Source organism: Heptranchias perlo, chromosome 16 (assembly GCF_035084215.1).
Source record: "Heptranchias perlo isolate sHepPer1 chromosome 16, sHepPer1.hap1, whole genome shotgun sequence".
In the NCBI taxonomy this organism is placed as follows: Eukaryota; Metazoa; Chordata; class Chondrichthyes; order Hexanchiformes; family Hexanchidae; genus Heptranchias; species Heptranchias perlo.
The window spans coordinates 21,837,996-21,858,644 of record NC_090340.1 but is presented as its reverse complement, the minus strand read 5'-3'; the positions used below and the strand labels follow the sequence as shown (position 1 = coordinate 21,858,644).

Genomic DNA, 20,649 nt, shown 5'->3' with positions numbered 1-20,649 from the left:
GGAGGAGTTTTACACCTTGCAGTTTTTTTTCAGCCAGATAGAAACTTTAAGCTTTAAATGTTCATGTTATAAATAAAAGACGCCCCATGTACAATCGCTATTAAAAGTGAAAATTAAATCAATACTTTTTTGTTTAAAACTGAATTCTCAAAAGTATTCATGTAGCCATTGTACATTGTGATTGCACAGTACTTGCAGGAGGAGAATATCAATACATCCAGATTCCTTTCACTGCGTGTGCTGGGAGCAATGTGGGTCAAGGGATTGAGGCAACTTGCTTGGCTTTTGTTTCTGGGGATTAGTTAGACATGTGATGAGGGACGACTCTGCCTGCTAGCGATCATGTCAATGGGTGGGGAGGTGGAGCAGTTTTTGTTCAGCGAGCTTCCAATGGCTCAGTATTTCTCCAAATCCAGGTGGTGGCCAAACATCCCTTGTTCTGACTGGAGTATGTCACACATGTGCTTCAGCCATGGAGGGGGAATGCACCTTCACATAACTGGTAGTGAGAGCTGTGCTAGCCTGAACGTTACAGGGAAGTGCTCACTCTGCAGTGGGTAGGCCCAGCAAACAGTGAGACTGCAAGACCAGTCATGGTCCTTGTGATCTCCTAGCTGAATGCAGGAAGGAGCCTGCCAAGAACGTATGTAGGAGGGTGTCCCCTGGCCACAGCCCTTCCAGCGGTCACATGGTATGGCGGGCTGAAATTTATGGAGTTCGAGAGGGATATGGTATCTGCGATGTCTGATGTTAAGCTGCCTTTTGTTCATTTTATTGCAGGTGGTGATGTTGTCTGAGAAGCAGGTCATTGCTTAATTGATATTTTCATAGCCCTCCTCCTCCTCCCACCCACAATGTTCCTATGGATCGGCCAAGCAGAAACTTCCTCCTGCAGGACTGAGCCTGGTTCAGATAGATCTTCTACCTTGAAACAACACTGCACTGCTATGCAGAGGCCCAATCGACCTCTCCCGATATGCAGCAGATAAGGTTCTATGCCAGTCAAAACTCCCAACTCTTTGGCTGGGATTCCTGTCTTCTTACTTCAGAAGATATGGGAAATCACTCGCACATCCACTGAAAGCTTCAGACAGATTTAGGCATTGCAGGTTATGTTCTACTCATCAAATGCAATCTCTGACTCTCCGACACCTTCGCTCACATTGCCCAAATTGTTGCTTCAGCCCCTAATTGGCTCTTGGAATTTTAATCTAATTACTTTTGTGGGTTAGTGAGAAATGAGAGATTTCTGTACTTCCATCAGTAGGTTAAATAAATTAGAGAGCATCCATGGATTGTACACAGTACATTGGAAAGAATGCAGTCAATGGCCCACCTGTCTTTCTATTGACACTTTGTGACATAAACCCCAATGTACAAACTCGACTACATTACATAAACCATTTATGGTTCCTGTGCTAGCAACAGTTTGCCAATCATTCCAAAGGTTACAGTGCCTGGGGGATTGTATTGCAGTTGCCAATGCTGGTGTCTTCATGAATCAATCGGCTACCGTTAATTAAAACAAAGACAAATGAGGAAAAAAAATCCCTTTCCAGTGGAGCGCGACAGCAGCATTTTGCACCAAACTTTAAGAAAGAAGCTTATTCTTTTGAAATAAGACAACAGTCTGTATGTTTCCCTGATTCTGCTCGAATGTCCAATGTTGCAAATTTACAGCCATTTCTGCAGATGGTCCACAATCTCCACGATGCGTGTTATTTTTAATGAGTTAGTGGGCCTCTTTTAATGAGTAGCCTTTACTTGCTGTTCTTTTAGTCAGCGGGGTGCCACTGAATAAATATTAATTTGACTATTTAAATTGATTTCCCAGTGTGATTTCGCATCTGCAAACCCAGAACTCTGGAAGAAATGACTGTGTACAGCACAACACAAATGCTGAAGCCATTTCCTTTCCAGCATGAAAATGGAAAGGAACTTAAAAAAAATAATCTCTCTCGCTCTCTCTTATGCACACAGTAGGATGTTTGACATATTAGGGTCAGGTTATATAAAGTTTCAATGGGGATGGTAGGAAGTGCAGCAAAAGGAGTAGGGGATATAGGAGAGAGAAGGGAGAAAAACAGGAAGGTAATAAGGCAGAGATCAGAAGAAAGGAGCATGATTGCCAAACAGAAGCAGGTTTGAGTTATATGTATATAAATACATTAAATATTCTAAATAAAATTGGTCAGCTACAGGTACAAATTATTTTGGGAGGTGCAGGATATAAAAGCATTGAGAGGGCAGGTCTGGGTCGTAAACATTATTAGTTATAAAATATTCGGGAAGAATTGAGTAGGAAAAAAAAGTATCGGTATTATTCAAAGATTCCATTATAACACTAGAATCCAAGGATGGTGCAGGGAATGCTGCAAAAGCAGAATCTGTTTGGTTAGATTTAAGGAATAAGAAAGGGACTGTTCCTCCAATTGGAGTTTATTGCAGACTGCTGATAAGTGGAAATGAGATATGTAGACAAATATTAGGGCCAAACTAATGGTTGAACTTTAATTATCCAAAAGATAGACTGGGGTAAAAGTAGTGTAAGTGACAAAAAAGGGGGAAGGGTTTGTAAATGTGTCCAGAACTGCTTTCTAGATCAGTACATTTTTAATCCAGGAACAAAACTCAGAAAAGGCTGGAAATATTCAGCAGGTTAGGCAGCATGTGGGGGCCTACTTTACATGCAACTGTTGCAGTTTAATGATGTCATTGGTGGCTTCTTCAAATTGCAGAATGAGCATTAATGGCATGAAGCATTATTATATTAACATGTTGTACAATGATTGAGAAAAATAAATGTTGCCATAAAAGACTTGTAAGAGCTATTTGTATAATGAAGAGATTTTCCAAGTTGGTTGAAATCAAATGGACCACAGTACAAATAATAAAATTGATCTTTTATAAACAACCTATTGACATCCTAATCGAAGCATTCATTCAATTGGCAAACTATTGATATAATTAGATAGAAATGAACTGTAACAGCAACAAAGATCAGTCCAACATTCAAGTGCTGAATTAATGCAATTCCTTCTTTAACTTGGCTATTGAGATATGCTGACTAATAACATTTAATTATAATTAAAGTTACAATGTTCAAGTCAGACTCTTACCCAACACAAATCTATCACTATCCCAGTCTTGAAAGCTGCAATTGACCTAGCATCCATAGCCTTTTGGCGAAGAGTATTCCAGATTTTGGTGTGATAAAGTGCTTCCTGGCTTCCCTCCTGAATGGGCTAGCTCTAATTTTAAGATTATGTCCCCCTCTCCTTTGTTTCCCCACCAGAGGAAATAGATCCTTTGTACTCTATCCTACCAAATCCTTTAACATTTTAAATATCGCGATCAGATTAATTTTCCATATTCATGGATGAACGAGGTGTGAGAAGAAAGACAGATGGTCTCTGCATTCACAGGATCCAGTGGGTGAATGAGAAAGTGAGTAAGAGGAGAAAAGACATTGATGTGAGACAAAAAAAATATTAAAAGAGAGATGAGAGAGAGAAAAGAGTGCTAGAGATAGAGAGAAAGAGATATAGATAAAGAGAACACATTAAATGCAAGGGAAATGCTTTACAAACACACTTTAGGCAAACCATTAATGATCAATGTTGGCCAGGACACCCGTGAGAACTCCCCTGCTCTTTTTCAAAATAGTGCAATGGGATCTTTTATGACCACTTGAGGGGGCAGACAGGGTCTCTTTTTTATTATTTATTCGTTCATGGGATGTGGGCATCGCTGGCAAGGCCAGCATTTATTGCCCATCCCTAATTGCCCTGGAGAAGGTGGTGGTGAGCCGCCACCTTGAACCGCTGCAGTTCATGTGGTGAAGGTTCTCCCACAGTGCTGTTAGGAAGGGAGTTCCAGGATTTTGACCCAGCGACGATAAAGGAACGGCGATATATTTCCAAGTCGAGATGGTGTGTGACTTGGAGGGGTACATGCAGGTGGTGGTGTTCCCATGTGCCTGCTGCCCTTGTCCTTCTAGGTGGTAGAAGTCGCTGGTTTGTGTGGTACTGTCGAAGAAGCCTTGGCGAGTTGCTGCAGTGCATCCTGTGGATGGTACACATTGCAGTCACGGTGCGCCGGTGGTGAAGGGAGTGAATGTTTAGGATGGTGGATGGGGTGCCAATCAAGCGGGCTGCTTTGTCCTGGATGGTGTTGAGCTTCTTGAGTGTTGTTGGAACTGCACTCATCCAGGCAAGTGGGGAGTATTCCATCACACTCCTGACTTGTGCCTTGTAGATGGTGGAAAGGCTTTGGGGAATCAGGAGGTGAGTCACTCGCCACAGAATACCCAGCCTCTGACCTGCTCTTGTAGCCACAGTATTTACGTGGCTGGTCCAGTTAAGTTTCTGGTCAAAGGTGGCCCCCAGGATGTTGATGGTGGGGGATTCGGCGATGGTAATGCCGTTGAATGTCAAGGGGAGGTGGTTAGACTCTCTCTTGTTGGAGATGGTCATTGCCTGGGACTTGTCTGGCACGAATGTTACTTGCCATTTATCTGGATGTTGTCCAGGTCTTGCTGCATGTGGGCACAGACTGCTTCATTATTTGAGGGGTTGCGAATGGAACTGAACACTGTGCAATCATCAGTCAACATCCCCATTTCTGACCTTATGATGGAGGAGAAGTCATTGATGAAGCAGCTGAAGATGGTTGGGCCTCGGACACTGCCTTGAGGAACTCCTGCAGCAATGTCCTGGGGCTGAGATGATTGGCCTCCAACAACCACTACCATCTTCCTTTGTGCTAGGTATGACTCCAGCCACTGGAGAGTTTTCCCTGATTCCCATTTACTTCAATTTTACTAGGGCTCCTTGGTGCCTCACTTGGTCAAATGCTGCCTTGATGTCACGGGCAGTCACTCTCACCTCACCTCTGGAATTCAGCTCATTTGTCCATGTTTGGACCAAGTCTGTAATGAGGTCTGGAGCCGAGTGGTCCTGGCGGAACCCAAACTGAGCATCGGTGAGCAGGTGCCGCTTGATAGCACTGTCGTCGACACCTTTCATCGCTTTGCTGATGGAAGGTGCTCATTTAACATCTCATCCAAAAGACGGCACCTCCAACAGTGCAGCACTCCCTCAGTAAAAAGAGGATTGTAAGAGACTTCAGGAGGACAAGCAGGTTAGTAGATTGGACAAATAGAAATTTGATGCAGAAAAATGTGAAGAAATACATTTTGGTAGGATGAATATGGCAGGAACATATGCTTTGGGGTTCAGATAAACAAATCTTTTAAAAAAGTGAGAGGGCAAATTATAAAGCAGTTTAAAAAGATCTTAGGTTTTATAAACAGGGGCATAGAATGCAAAAACAAAGGAGACGTTAAACCTACACAAATCATTGGTTAGGCTACAGTTGGTATAGCAAAGAGGGGGCCAGAAGAGATTTATTAAGGTGATACCAGGGATGGGAGTCTAGAGAAACTGGAAGTCTTTTCACAAGAACAGAGAAAGTTAAGAGGAGAGCTGATAGTAGGTGTCCGAAGTTATGAAGGGTTTTCAAAAGTTAATTAGGGAAAAACTGTTCCCGCTGGTCAGTGAGTCGTTAACTAGAGGGTGATTTTCAAATAGTCACCAAAAGAACGGAGAGAGGCTGGAAGAAATTTACTCAGCAGGTCGTTAGGACATGGAATGCCAACCAGAAAAAGCATTGGAGGCAAAAAATAGTTGGATAAATAGTTGAGAAAGAAAAAAGGAAAGACAGTGCAATTAGATAGTACCTTTCCCAATCTCGGGACATCCCATTGTACTTCACAACCAACAAACTACTTTTGAAGTCCAGTCGCCATTGTTATCATAGAATCATAGAAAATTTACGGCACAGAAGGAGGCCATTTGGCCCATCGTGTCCGCGCCGGCTGAGAAACGAGCCATCCAGCCTAATCCCACTTTCCCGCCTATGGTCCATAGCCCTGCAGGTCACGGCTCTTCAGGTGCATATCCAGGTTTTTTTTTAAAAAATGAGTTGAGGGTTTCTGCCTTTACCACCCTCTCAGGCAGTGAGTTCCAGACCCCCACCACCCTCTGGGTGAAAAAATTTCTCCTCATTTCCGCTTTAATCCTTCTACCAATCACTTTAAATCTTTACCCCCTGGTTATTGACCCCTCCGCTAAGGGAAATAGGTCCTTCCTATCCACGCTATCTAGGCTCCTCATAATTTTGTACACCTCAATCAAATCACCCCTCAGCCTCCTCTGTTCCAAGGATAACAACCCCAGCCTATCCAATCTGTCATCATAACTAAAATTCTCTAGTCCTGGTAACATCCTTGTAAATCTCCTCTGCACCCTCTCTAGTGGAATTACATCCTTCCTGTAACGTGGTGACCACAGCTGTGCGCAGTACTCAAGCTGTGGCCTAACTAGTGTTTTATACAGTTCCAGCATAACATCCCTGCTTTTATATTCTATGCCTCGGCTAGTAAAGGAAAGCATTCCATATGCCTCCTTAACCACCTTATCGACCTGTCCTGCTACATTCAGGGATCTCTGGACATGCAACGCAAGGTCCCTCACTTCCTCTACACCTCTCAGTATCCTTCCATTTATTGTGTACTCCTTGCCTTGTTTGCTCTCCCCAAATGGGTAAGATGGGTATAGAGGGATATGGGCCAAGTGCAGGCAATTGGGACTAGCTTAGTGGTATAAACTGGGCGACATGGACATGTTGGGCCGAAGGGCCTGTTTCCATGTTGTAACTTCTATGATTCTATGAAATGCATTACCTCACACTTCTACAGATTGAATTCCATTTGCCACCTTTCTGTCCATCTGACCAGTCCATTGATATCTTCCTGCAGTCTACAGATTTCCTCCTCACTATCAACCACATGGCCTAGCTTTGTGTGACCCGCAAATTTCTTAATCATGCCCCCTAGTCCAAATCGTTAATGTATACCACACAACACAAAGGACCTAGTACCGAGCCCTGTAGCACCCCACTGGAAACAGCCTTCCAGTCGCAAAAACACCCATCGACCATTACCCTTTGCTTCCTGCCACTGAGCCAATTTTGGATCCAATTTGCCACATTCCCTTGGATTTTTGACCAATCTGCCATGTGGGACTTTGTCAAAAGCCTTGCTAAAATCCATGTAGACTACATCAATTGCACTACCCTCATCGATCCTCCTTGTCACCTCCTCGAAAAATTCAATCGAGTTAGTCAGACACGACCTCCCCATAACAAATCCGTGCTGACTGTCCTTGATTAGTCCGTGCATTTCTAAGTGACAGTTTATCCTGTCCCTCAGAATTGATTCCAATAATTTACCCACCACTGCAGTTAGGCTGACTGGCTAGTAATTACTCGGTCTATCCTTCGCTCCCTTTTTAAACAACGGTACACATTAGCAGTCCTCCAATCCTCCAGCACTACGCCTCTATCCAGTGAAGTTTGGAAAATGATTGTTAAAGCCTCCGTTATTTCTTCCCTGGCTTCTTGTAGACAAATGCAGCAGTGGAGACCGGATCAATTGAAAATTTCAAAACTGAGATTGATAGGTTTTTAAATTAGGTTAGGGTATTAAGGGATATGGAACCAAAGCGGGTAAATGGAGTTGAGATACAGATCAGCCATGACCTGATTGAATGGCGGAACGGGCTCAAGGGTCTGAATGGTCCACTCCTGTTCCTATGTCCAGATTTGCACACAGCAAGGTTCCACAAACACCAAATAAGATGAATGCACAGTAAATCCATTTTTGATAGTCTGGGGGTAATTTTGACTTTGGGTGAAAGTGTAAACCGGTCAATATTAGATTAGCCGCCCGTTATACATCTCTCCTGATTTTCATTTCCGTTGACTTCAATCAGGAGAGATATATAATGTGCAGCTGATCCGATATTGTCCATTTTGCACTATCACCCAAAGTCAAAATTACCCCCTTGTGTTGCTGGATGAATGTTAGTCAAGACTCTGGGAGAACTCTTCTTTTGAATCATGCCATGAGAAATTTTACAACCATCTGGTCAGGTAGACGTGGCCTCAGTTTAATGTCTCATCCGCAAGACAGCAGCTCCAACAGTGCAGCACTCCCTCAGTTCTGCACGGATGAGTCAGCCTAATTTACGTGCTCATGTCCTGGAGTGGGGCTTGAACCCACAACCTCCTAACAGTGATGTGGAAGTGCTACAAACTGACATAAAGGTATGAGGAACGGCACTAAACGTTTGCTGTTTCAGGGATCTGGCACAGGTACGATGGGCTGAATGGCTTTCTATCTGCTGTAAACTTTAATGCATGAAATATTGCACAGTCTCGTGAGCTACTGCATGCCACGGTGGTTGCATTAGACATATTTTTCGAGCTGCACAGAACAGGGAGGTTCCAGGTTCAAGCTCCAGTTCCAGTTCCGGGATTCATTAGCTAACTTCAGCTCTTGGAGATACCATTACTGACCCCAAGCTACGGAAGAAATTCAGCTAGGGTTCCCCTTACCCAACGAATGCCAGCTGTGAAGCCCTTCACAGTTGAAAAAGATACCGACAGTCACTGTCTTGGCTCACACATGAAGAGTGGGCTACGTGACAAGGCACTAGACAGCTACCAATGCCATAGGACCAAACCAGCCAGGGCTCAGTCTACAGGAGGGGAAGGGAGAAAATAGAAAAACTAATGTGCCACCATAAATCAGAGCAGAATGAAGAGAAGACATTTATGCCAGGACAGGACATAGCTCTCTACAGGGGTTTGGAAAACAGAGAAGGAATTGGCATCAGAATGGCTAATTATGGAGCAATAAATTTAACAGAACATTTCAAGCAAAGGTACAAATCTTTGAGAATGAAGAAAATCCTTGAAACCCAGAATGTAGACAAATCCATACAGAAATGAAGCTAATATAACATTTCACTGTTAATTCCTGCACAAGCTGCAGTCTCTCTCTGCGGAAATCTACTTGACTATTTCAGCAATTGTCAAATTAACCATCTAGTGATTGTTGGACAGTCAGGCTAATTGAGGAGTAGGCCCATAGGTTAAGTACATGAAAGGATAATTACACGTGAATATAGGATTTTATGTTCATGAGAGGGGTTGGCTGGATAACTCAAAGTGATGAAAGATACAATGGGTTAGACTCAAGCCTCACCACTGGACTGTAAATAGAATCGTACACAGCCAGGAGGCATTGATCACTCAGTTTATCACGTTCAGTGTGTTTCCTTAGTTTCTAGATTTCTGTACGACGTAACTGGCTGCGGCATTGACAATGGTCAGCAAAACATAGACGAAAGTTATGGACTCAGGGTAACAGAAGGTGGATGCTGGGGAGCACCACATAATCCACGGATGCAAGTTTTCTCCTTTCCATTTTGACATCTATTTAAGTTTATGACAGTCAGAATCCTTTCACCCACAAGATAAGTAATGAGTAGAAACAGCAGCAATAAACAGCTGCTGGTGGTGAACTGGCTAAGACTTCCAAGTGATTCAAATCAGGCTTTAATAGAGCAGAGGAGCTGACTTGTATACTTGGTGGTTCTTTGCTTCCCCTCATCCATCTCCCCCACCCCCGTCCATCCTCCTGCTGCCCAACTTGTCAACCTGATGGGTTGCAGTCATTTGATACCATTAAACGGAAACACTGTCGGTCTAGATACTGAGGGAGGATTAAACTCAGTCCAAACACACTGAATCCATCTTCCCAGCGAACAGAGTATTCACCCTGTATCATCACAAGAAAGGAGACAATTCCATCCAGTGAGACATCAAAGAAAACTACCTCTGTTCGGTGTACCAGCATCCATTTCCCATCTTCCTCCTGTTTATAGAATTCTAAATACGGGTCAGATTTCCCAAAGAGATCCTATGGAAAAAAAAAGATTTAAATGAAAAAAAAAAGTCCTATTCAAATGTTTTTATTGCTAGTGATGTTAACATTTTATACCTTAAAACAAATTCTTTGTTAGTTATTTTTGTGAACAGAATCAAAGGGTAACACTTCAGTTCGAAAAAGATTTTCAGCTAGCTTGAAACCCAAGAAAGAAACCACTCTATAAAGCTGTGTCAATGCAGAGGGAGAAACCCTGGCAATGCAAGAATGATTCCTAGACTACATGTACACACTACCATTTGAATAGCAGACGAACGCTCGCTGATGTTCCCGACTCCCTGTGCTATGTGCGTGAACATCTTGGAAAATGATTTGTTCCACAGACATAATCAACAAGTTCCATATTTAACATGAATAAGGATGAATGGACCTTTTGACACTGTGCTGTATTAACCAGTCGGTTATATCCAACCAGCTGGTGAGTGGGGCACATTAGGACAAACTCAGCGAGGCTGCACTCCTGGTGTGCAGCCTTACGAGACGAGATGGTGAGTCGGAGAAGCAGAGCTATGTAGTGTTATGGTCCTGTTGGCATTCTTGTCCTGGGGCCTCACTAGACAGGAATGCATCTTGCTGTACATGCCCTATTGGGTAACGCTGTCTGAACCACACCAGCGTGGTGTACTGGCTGCACAGTTTGGTGCCCTGGATGGTCTCCTGAAAACCTTACTCTTTTCCCCCCTCCCCGCCCAATTGGTGTTCAGATTGAGATTGGATCCAATTCTCATCAGAGTGCTGAATAAACTACTCTTTTCACACCTTGTGCAGATATAAAATATGGGTATATTCTGTTTAAAAGGAAAACAAAGGAGCCATGGAATCTTGGGGGGTGGTGGAAAGAGGAGGAGGAGGAAGAGAAATGGCATAATTTCCTGATATTCCCCGCAGCCATTATCCTCCATTATATGGTCCAACATAATGAAGGAACTGGTGCAGAATGGAGAGTAGTCAGTTTGTACATCAAATAATGCAGGGAGATAAAGGAGTCCAAATGGACAACCTAAAAACCAGGAACTGGATAGTTCAATCGGCCTTTTCTCAATACTGCTTTCTTATATAAAAAAATAAGCAGGCTCAAGATTAAGATTATTGATCACCTATTGACACACTCACAGGTACAGTCGGACAAGGGGGACGAAGGAGCCCTATGCTCGTGGAATGGACCAGCAAAGTGATACCAAGATGTCAACTAGCCCTTAGCATAGGGGTAAGATTCACCATTGGATGATTCCCAAGTGATTTTCTTTTGGGGGGAGGGGGTGGTGGGGGTCAACAATTTGCTGCTTAAATAATCCACAAATTGCCTCCTGTCACTTGAGAATACTGTCGGCCTGATTTTCAGTTGCCTTTAATACACCATAAGAAAAGAAAGCAGGGAGCACACTCACCACTTGGTGAACTATACTGATTACTGTAATCCAAAACCCTGTAATTATACAGTTCAACCTGTACACACTCGAAAAAGGACCTCACAAAGGCACAAATGAAGGAAGAAAAAAAGCCAATAAATTAAAAATATTTCCAGTCACTATTTTTACCCTAGTGCAATATACAAAATTACTGTGGTGCAATTAGATTAAGAATCAGTAGTAAGCATATTGAACAGCAAACTGGTTTTATGGTACACAAAGTAGTCAGGAGATTACAGTAATGGGTGTGCTTTCTGATGGTATAATTGATACCATTTGTCAAGTGTTATATTCTCCTTAGGGGACCTACAGGCCATCCAATACTCAGGTAGTGACTGTAACTATACTGTCAGTCAGTATGCAGCACATGGTATCCCTCTACCCTGCCCGTCAGTGTGCGCTCACCATATCTAAGGCACAGCACCAAACCACGGCTTCACCTCGCTGCAAAAAAATGGTACAGGGAAGCCACTAGTCAGAGTTTCTGATCCAAACAGCATTCTTTACACGTGAGTCTAGAGTGGATATTAGTGGGCTATTGACCACAGGGCCGAAGGGAATGGGGGAATTACAGCTTAAAGCAACTCGGTGCTCACAATCACTCCTTTAAAAAAAGGTCCTTGGATAGTAGCCACGAGTGACAATCGTGCCTGATTTTTTTCCCCTCTTCCTAGACTGGGGATACTGAAGCCAGTTGTCGTAACCCTACTATTACCCGTTGAGGTAACTCAGCACAAACTACTACGTATTGATCCTGGAACCTCCTTGGGCATATAGGCTCAGGACCACGCATGCCCCAAGACTTGGGACAACTTATTTATTTAAAATGCAGATATATAAATAGAACAAATTATGTTCTCTTAGGGCCCTATTTCCTCCTATCTTTCCTGAAAATGAGTCATTTCCAGTCAGTATAATGCCTCTTCTGATATTGCCTTCAAAAAATTCAACTCCTTATTCACACACATCTATAAAACCTGTTAAGTCAGCAATATCAGGGATTACTTATTTATTTTTGTATAAGTTTGGAGACCTGTTGGTGCAGTGGGTTAGTACACCATCCTTCTCCTGTCCAAGGCACCAAGAACTCCCCTGCTCTTCTTCAAATATGGCCATGCGATTGTTTACGTTCACCTGAGAGGGCAGATGGGGCCCTGGTTTAGCATCTCATCCAACAGTACAGCACTCCCTCAGTACTGCACTGAAGTGTCAGCCTGGATTATGTGCTTAAATCTCTAGAGTGGGGCTTGAACCCACGACCTTCAAACTCAAAGGCGAGAGTGTTACCAACTGAGCCAAGCCTGATACTGGGAACAGGTTTGTGTTTGAACTGAAGCTTTAGTCTTTTCAGATGATATGGCCCCTTCATGAAATATTGTAATGCAGTCCTCACCAGTCCTTTCTCCTCTATGCAGGTTATAATTATTATAGATATTCCAGGCCCTGGATGGAAATCTCGGCCAGCAGGATCACCCACACTCCATAATTGGTAGAAGCAGCATTTACAAATGGGATAATTTAGGGGATATTTATCCTCCAGAGATTGAACGCCTCATGAGAAATTAGGAGCATCCTCAGCCAAGCCTAGCGAGGCAGTCTTGGGATTGAAACCCACAACCAACCTCTTGGCTACAGGAGTCATCTGGGTGCTGCCAGTTCTCAGCTGGACTATGTGGGCATCACCCTAACATTCCATCCTTCTTCTGGAACACACTGCATACCAACCGCTCTACGGAGCAGAAGAAGTACCAGAAACCATGGGGGCAGCCCATGGAATTCCCAACCACATCAAGGAGAGTACCAAAAAGTTTTTTCAAGAACAGGGGAGGGTCTTTAGACAACAAAATGGTAAACAACAAAGTGTTACGATTGAATCTTTGCTGGAGTGTCACATAAAAGTTATAGTGGAATCTTTTGACCTAGTCAGAAATGTAATGGAAAGATTTCAGTCCTTTGTACACTTGCCATATCATAAACTGAGACTTACCTTTTTGTCCAGCTTTCTTCCAGCCATGCTGAGGGTAATTACTCTATTATCTGAGATTTCTTGGGCACTTATCTGCAAGGACAGGAGGAGGCGATATATTAACATTACATTTTTAAAAGTTTATTCAGCTGGTTGCCTACCAACACGTCTGGACAGCACGTGGGTGACTTTATAACACCTTAGAATTCATACCAAAACACTTGTGGAGGAGCTAGAATGAAGTGCCAGTGTCCAATTCAAGGGTTCACACCCTCACATTTGTACTGGAGTTTAGATTGAACTGCTTAACTAGGGCAAAAAAAATGAATTATTTAACTGTTCTTCTATATTTTTCACCTCCACATATTCTCCCCAAATCATACACCATTCCCCTGGCAGGGAGCATGGGCTGCTGACTAGAATTAATACATTTATACTTTGGGCATCAAGTGATGGCATCAAGCACACCCAGATCAGGTATACAAGAGTGAATCTTCCTCTGGTGTCCCCGACTATATTTCTTCACCCTGCTCCCACCAGCCCCCCCTCCCACCCCCACCAGGTTAGAAGCTCAATACAATAGATCTGGTGATACCGATCACAGCAGACAATCCGCTTGGCCTGTCCCCTTCACCAAGTTGGCATGTTTTGTACATCTTGGTTCAACAGTTTATTTTGCTTTAGTAATGACGAGCTGTATTAAATTTGACTGTACCATTATCGTTCCTTTTCCAGCAGGTTTCCCATTGGTCAGGACAAGTGGCCGTGTCATCTTCTTGCTCGAAACGATCTGTATCATGAATCAAAAGTTTACTTTTAACGGGTCAGTAACTGAGGACTGGTGTCGTTTTGGAATAATTCGAGATTGTACCAAAAGTCAGACCTACCACTCCTAATGTGCATGAAAATTCTCCAAGGAAGTCATGTTCATAAAGCTGTTTACTGGATTTGTCTTGGTCAAACAAGGCAAATTTCAGTTTCTGTACTTTTTCAAAATGATAGTCTATCACAAATTTCTTGGCAAATACTGGGTTTAGGTTGTTCATGGCTGTTTCTGTTCTACCAATCTGTCGGAGAAGAGCAAATACAATAGGAAGTGTTTCATTTTAGGTAATATCGTATGACGGACATTGTTTCCTGATATAATATACACTGGTGAAAATATAACAGGAAATCATGTTTGATGACATACCAAGCTTAACTTGCGTTCCAAATGATAAATAGAGATGAGGGAGGCTATTTGGTCCATCCACCTCATCCTTCCATAAAGACATCACAACATCAAGCTGTCTCTTGAATAAATCCATGATTTTTGCCTTTACTATTTTTCTACATTAAAGTGTTAAGTAAATTTTAAGTTGTTGATTTTGGATAGTAAACTCAGACAGCTATTCTATAATAATTAATATATCTATTTACAATTAAAAAGAGCACAAAACATTCTGCAAAATACCGAGTACAGCGGCAAAATTACAATTTTGCATCTTTATGGAACTGTTTTCTCTCCCTCTGCAGGACACATGTTCAAAGAAAGTTAATTACCTTTTGTAGGAACTACTTCTGAAGAAACAAAATGGTCTTTCGAAAAACAAATTCAATAGTTAGGGGATCCAATATAAATTTCCCATCTGAATCAAATACCAGAAATTCAAAACCTCTGTAATTTTTCAGTGTTCTAATTTTAAGTATTCAATTTGTTTGAAGTCAGATTCCAGACAACTTAATGCTGGTGTAAATCTTAAATACCAGACATATTACATAACATTTATTACATTACAGACCATTACTTAAATCTTTTATAATATAGAAAAAGCCTCGTGTATAGCATGCAATGTCACATACTTCTTATAACACTTTTGTGTAAAACTTCCTGTAATGCTGTTCTGAAACAATTCTAAGCTGCACATAATCGTAGTCAAATTTATTCAAAGTGGTGAGAAAATGGAACTCACTACCACATGGAGTGGTTGAGGCAAATAACACAGATGCATTTAAGGGGAAGCTAGATAAGTACATGAGGGAGAAAGGAATAGAACAGTATATTGATAGGGTTAGATAAAGTAAGGTGGGAGGAGGCTCATGTGGAGCATAAACACCAGCATAGACCTGTTGGGCTGAATGACCTGTTTCTGTGCTGATCATTCAATGTAACGTATGGGAATTTCTTTTACTTACATCTGCTTGGTTCACTCCTCCAGTGTGACTGACTCCCACCTGCAGCTCCCAGACCCGAATCACCATTAGCTGCAACAGACCAAGTTCCAATCTCGATTCTCCTTCCTCACCAGTCCCACCGTGGTCCAACTGCACCTCAGCCTCTCTTTCATGGCCATGTATTATGTGGCCCCTACTGCTCTCCTATATGCCACCATTTCTAAATGAATTACCGTGGCCCTCAGCTGCTTTCTGCTCCCCTGTTGTCTTTTTACACCTGTATGCTTTCAGCTGCAACAGCTGTTTTTTTCTCCCCGCCTCCTTTGGAACGGCTTTCCAATTAGACTACTTCCTTCTCCTTCCCCATATTGCCTGACCTGTGGCTGATTCTTGTATGCTTTCAGCCCACTTTCTCTTTTAAAATTAGGTACTGCAGCCCACAGCCCCTTCCGCTCCCTCCATTCTCCTCCCACGGTCACTCTTCAGCCCCTTCTACAATAACAACTTGCATTTATATAGCGCCTTTAATGTAGTAAAACATCCCAAGGTGCTTCACGGGAGCAGTATCAAAAAAAATTTGACTCCGAGCCACATAAGGAGATATTAGTACAGGTAACCAAAAGCTTAGTTAAAGAGGTAGGTTTTAAGGAGAGTCTTAAAAGGAAGAGAGAGAGGTAGAGAGGTTTAGGGAGGGAATTCCAGAGCTTAGGGCCTAGGCAGCTGAAGGCACGGCCGCCAATGGTGGAGCGATTAAAATCGGGCACGCGCAAGAGGCAAGAATTGGAAGAGCGTAGAGATTTTGGAGGGTTGTAGGGCTGGAGAAGTTTATAGAGATAGGGAAGAGCAAGGCCATGGATGGATTTGAAAACAAGGATAAGAATATTAAAAATCGAGGCGTTGCTGGACTGGGGACTGGGAGCCAATGTAAGTCAGCGAGCACAGGGGTGATGGGTGAACGGGACTTGTTGCAAGTTAGGATACGAGCAGCAGAGTTTTGGATGAGCTCAGGTTTATGGAGGGTGGAAGATGGGAGGCCGGGCAGGAGAGCTTTGGAATAATTAAGTCTAGAGATAACAAAAGGTATGGATGAGGGTTTCAGCAGCAGATGAGCTGAGGCAGGGGCGGAGACAGGCAATGTTACGGAGGTGGAAGTGGGTGGTCTTGGTGATAGAGGGGATATGGGGTCGGAAGCTCAGGGTCAAATATTCCTCTCCATTCTCCTCCCACGGTCACTCTCCAGCCCCTTCTACTCCTCTCCATTCTCCTCCCACGGTCACTCTCCAGACCCTTCTACTCCTCTCCATTCTGCTCCCACGGTCACTCTCCAGCCCCTTCTACTCCTCTCCATTCTGCTCCCACGGTCACTCTCCAGACCCTTCTACTCCTCTCCATTCTGCTCCCACGGTCACTCTCCAGCCCCTTCTACTCCTCTCCATTCTCCACAATGTTTTCTAACTGAACACATCCGAAAAGGTGAAGAAAACGTTAATTAAAAAACATTTTTACTGTTTGATTGAAACAGTCTGAAACTAAGTGTGTTACCCAAATAATGAAGTGATTGCTCACCTACCTCTGACCACTTTCCATTGATATCCTTAAACACTACACAGAATGGGTCAGATTTAGATGTGACATCCCTGTCTAAGAGGTTCTGGCCGGACACAGATAACTCCACTTTACAGACACAGTACTGGTCAGAGGCAACAGGGGCTGCAGGAGCTGGGGAGAGAGTGTACGCCATGTAGCCGATTCACCACAAACCAATCTGGGGGTTTAAGAAAGAAAAAAATTACAGCAAGTAAGTTATCTTGCAATGTTCAACAGTGACCACATATCGATATCAAAACACAAAATGTAATTTTTCATCTGTGGATACCTAGATACCAAGAACCTAAAGTAGAATGCAAACTTTTAACATCATCTTAAATTAACAGAGTTTGATGCTAACATATCCCGTACAATAAAACAGTTTCTCCAAATCTCATCATAACTGTTTATAGCATATTTTATACATGTGTGCAACTAAATGCAAATGCACAATGAGGCTACTGAGGTGGCCACATTTTTACCTGTGAGAGAAACATGTCTTTTACACATTCAACCAACAAACAACCTCATATCTTCAATCACTCCATCTGGAGTCCTTCTACATCTATTCAACATTCTTGGTCTCACCATCTCTTATGTTCTGCTCTCTAATGGAACTCCCACTTCTCCTTCAGTTGCTAAAGTTGCCTCCAAGAAACTGTTTTCCCCTTTCCTGTCAGATTCTTCTTGTCCACTCAAAAACTCAACTCCCTATAAAGCCCAGTGTATCCAAGATTTCAATACGTGCTCATTTAGATTTGGGGATGTTCTTCTATCACCCCGCTCTCTCCTGCGCATATACAAATAAACCGTTTCGGTAGGCGATCCTTCTCTCATCTCTAGCCGCCAGCACCTCCTTTACATTGCAATTTTCCTCATAAATGTTTTATTTTTATTAATGAAATTATCACTGCTCCTCTGAACTTTCCTTTCTCGTTCCTTCCGAGCCCCAAATACATCATCCTACACACACTTCCTCTATTCAGCATCCTCACTATGTTGAAATCATGACTTATTGCACTGCCATCCATTTAACTAATTCTTGCTCAGGACCTCCTAACTGCAGAACTCCTTATTCCTGTTGATCTTTTCCTCTTACAATTTACATGCTTGTAAAAACCCAAATGGGTTTCTACTGATGATTACTTAGTTATTGACTTTGTTCTCTCTCCAAACTTTTTCAACCATGGCGGTGTTGTGCATAATATGGGCCTTGGCCTACCTTCTTAAATGCAGCAATGTTTATTATGGAAACATGGCTATTTTGAAGTGCGTTCAGGACTGTTTTCTCAGTCACTATGCTGCTACTCCAAGGAAGGAAGGAAGGAAGGAAGTGCTAGTTGACCAAGTTCTGGGTCATGAAGCAGAGCAAGTAGGCAACCCAAATGTAGGGGAACATTTGGGAAACGTGGCCCACAATACAGCTAGATTCAGCAAAGGAAATGGATAAATATTTGAAGGGAAAAAATTTGCAGGGCTACGGGAAAAGAGCTGGGGAATGGGACTAAATGGATTGCCCTTACAAAAGGCCGGCACACGCTCGAGGGGCCAAATGGCCTCCTTCCCCGCTGTAACAATTCTATCTGAAAAAGGAAAAAGTAAGTCAATGACAATGGTACTTAACTGAAAAATTATAGCATGATAAAAAGGGATGGCAGATTGAATGGAAGAAAAAATAGGAAGTAGAACTGTAGATCAGCAATGGGCAATATTTAAACAAGAGATGGAAAGGATACAAGTCAAGTACATTCCAGTAAGGGAAAAGGAAGTGGGAAGGGTCCATGAATGAATAGGATGACTAGCTCAAATTTGAAACTTTTTTGAAAAAAATGCATTTAGTGCTTACATGGTAGATTAAATGAAAGTCAGAATAAAGAAATCAGAAAAGCTGCAAAAAGGGAGATTGGGAAGGCTAATTGGGGATATGAGAGAAAATTTGCAAAACACAAGAGGATAGTCAAAGCAGAGATAGGTCTCTAAGAAATAAAGGAACAAGCGTCGAGATTAAGAGTATGGCAGAGAAACTTTGTCTCAGTTTTAACAGAGAAGGGAGTTATTGGGATTGTAGAACCACAGTAGAATTGTTAGTGGAGATTATTCTTTAAGAGAAATGACACTAAAGAAGTTATTCAAACTTAAATACCCTTAAAAACTCCATGCCCTTGCAACCGATTCCATCCTTCTCCCTGGCTACTTTCTCAGCCTGAACCAGTCTGTTCGCAACCATGCAGTCCTTTTCAGCCTCGAGTTGATCTATCGACCCCATATACCCTCTGTTCCGAAGGAGCAGAGGGAGATGGAGAGGCAATGGGGTTTAGATAGGAAATTCCAGATCATGGGGCCTAGGCAGCTGAAGACACGGTCACCAATAGTGGGGAAAAGGGAATGCACAAGATGTCAGAGGAACAGGGAATTTGGGTGGGGGAGGATGAGGTTACAGAGACAAGGAAGGACAAAGCCATGAAGGGATTTAAACACAACAACAACAACTTGCATTTATATAGTGCCTTTAACGTAGTAAAATGTCCCAAGGCGCTTCACAGGAGCATTATCAAACAAAATTTAACATGGAGCCACGTAAGGAGGTATTAGAACAGATAACCAAAAGCTTGGTCAAAGAGGTAGGTTTTAAAGAGCAGGTCTTAAAGGAGGAGAAAGAGGTAGAAAGGTGGAGGGGTTTAGGGAGGGAATTCCAGAGCTTAGGGCCTAGGCAGCTGAAGGCACGGCTGCTATTGGGAAGCAATTAAAATTGGGCAAGCACAAGAGATCTCGGAGGGTTGTAGGGCTGGAGAAGGTTACAGAGATAGGGAGGGGCATGGCCGTGGAGGGATTTGAAAACAAGGATGAGAATTTTAAAAATCGAGGCTTTCCTGCACTGGGAGCCAACATAGGTCAGCGAGTACAGGGTTAATGGGTGAATGGGACTTGGTGCGAGTTAGGATATGGGCAGCAGAGTTTTGGATGAACTCAAGTTTATGGAGGGTGGAAGATGTGAGGCCAACCACGAGACCATTGGAATAGTCCAGTCTGGAGGTAACAAAGGCAGGGATGAGAGTTTCAGCAGCAGATTGAGCTGAGGCAGGGTTGGAGAGGGGCAAGGAAACACAAGGTTAATAATTTTAAATTAGAGGCATTGGGTACCAATATAGATCATGAGGAGAGGGGTTATGGGTGAGCAGGACTTTGTGGGGGATAGGATATGGGCGGCAGAGTTTTTGATGAGCTGAAGTTCAGAGGGTGGAGGATTGGAGACTGTTGAAATAGTCAAGTTTGGAGATTCTTGGAAATTACTAGTGTCTATAAATATAGGATGAAATTACTGAGCACTTGAAGAAATTAGTTAATTAGGGTCAGTCAGCATGAATTTCTAATGGACTGATCAAACTTACAAAATTCTTTGAAGAAACAGAGGATAATGGGAATGCGAAGGATATGGTTCATATACATTAAAAAAACAATTTGATAGGTACCACATAATAGATTTATGGTAAAGATAATGGCATATGGAATTAAAGAAAACATGGATGGAAATAATTGGAGGACAGAACGTAAAAGCTGGAGTAACGATATGTAGTTGTCCCACATGCGTATGTTGGGGCCAGTCTTAATCACTGTATACATCAATGATCTGGACTTAGGAAATAAGGGAACAAAAATTGCTAGTGACACCAAATTAG

General features: G+C 42.7%; 1 protein-coding gene across 2 annotated transcripts in view; it reads right to left on the bottom strand.

The window, feature by feature from the left end:
• The window catches only part of cpne2 (copine II), a 202,152-nt gene that overhangs the window by 158,956 nt on the left and 22,547 nt on the right, over window positions 1-20,649 (bottom strand). The window contains exons 2-6 of one of the 2 annotated variants that reach the window (XM_067997780.1): window positions 16,956-17,150; window positions 14,119-14,298; window positions 13,947-14,021; window positions 13,253-13,324; window positions 9,746-9,829 (exon numbers count right to left, since the gene is read on the bottom strand). In XM_067997780.1, the coding sequence (XP_067853881.1) occupies window positions 9,746-9,829; window positions 13,253-13,324; window positions 13,947-14,021; window positions 14,119-14,298; window positions 16,956-17,126 (582 nt within the window). In that variant the 5' untranslated portion in view covers window positions 17,127-17,150. Of the gene's footprint in view, window positions 1-9,745; window positions 9,830-13,252; window positions 13,325-13,946; window positions 14,022-14,118; window positions 14,299-16,951; window positions 17,151-20,649 lie in introns of those variants that run through there. The other variant, XM_067997781.1, reaches the window with a different exon arrangement.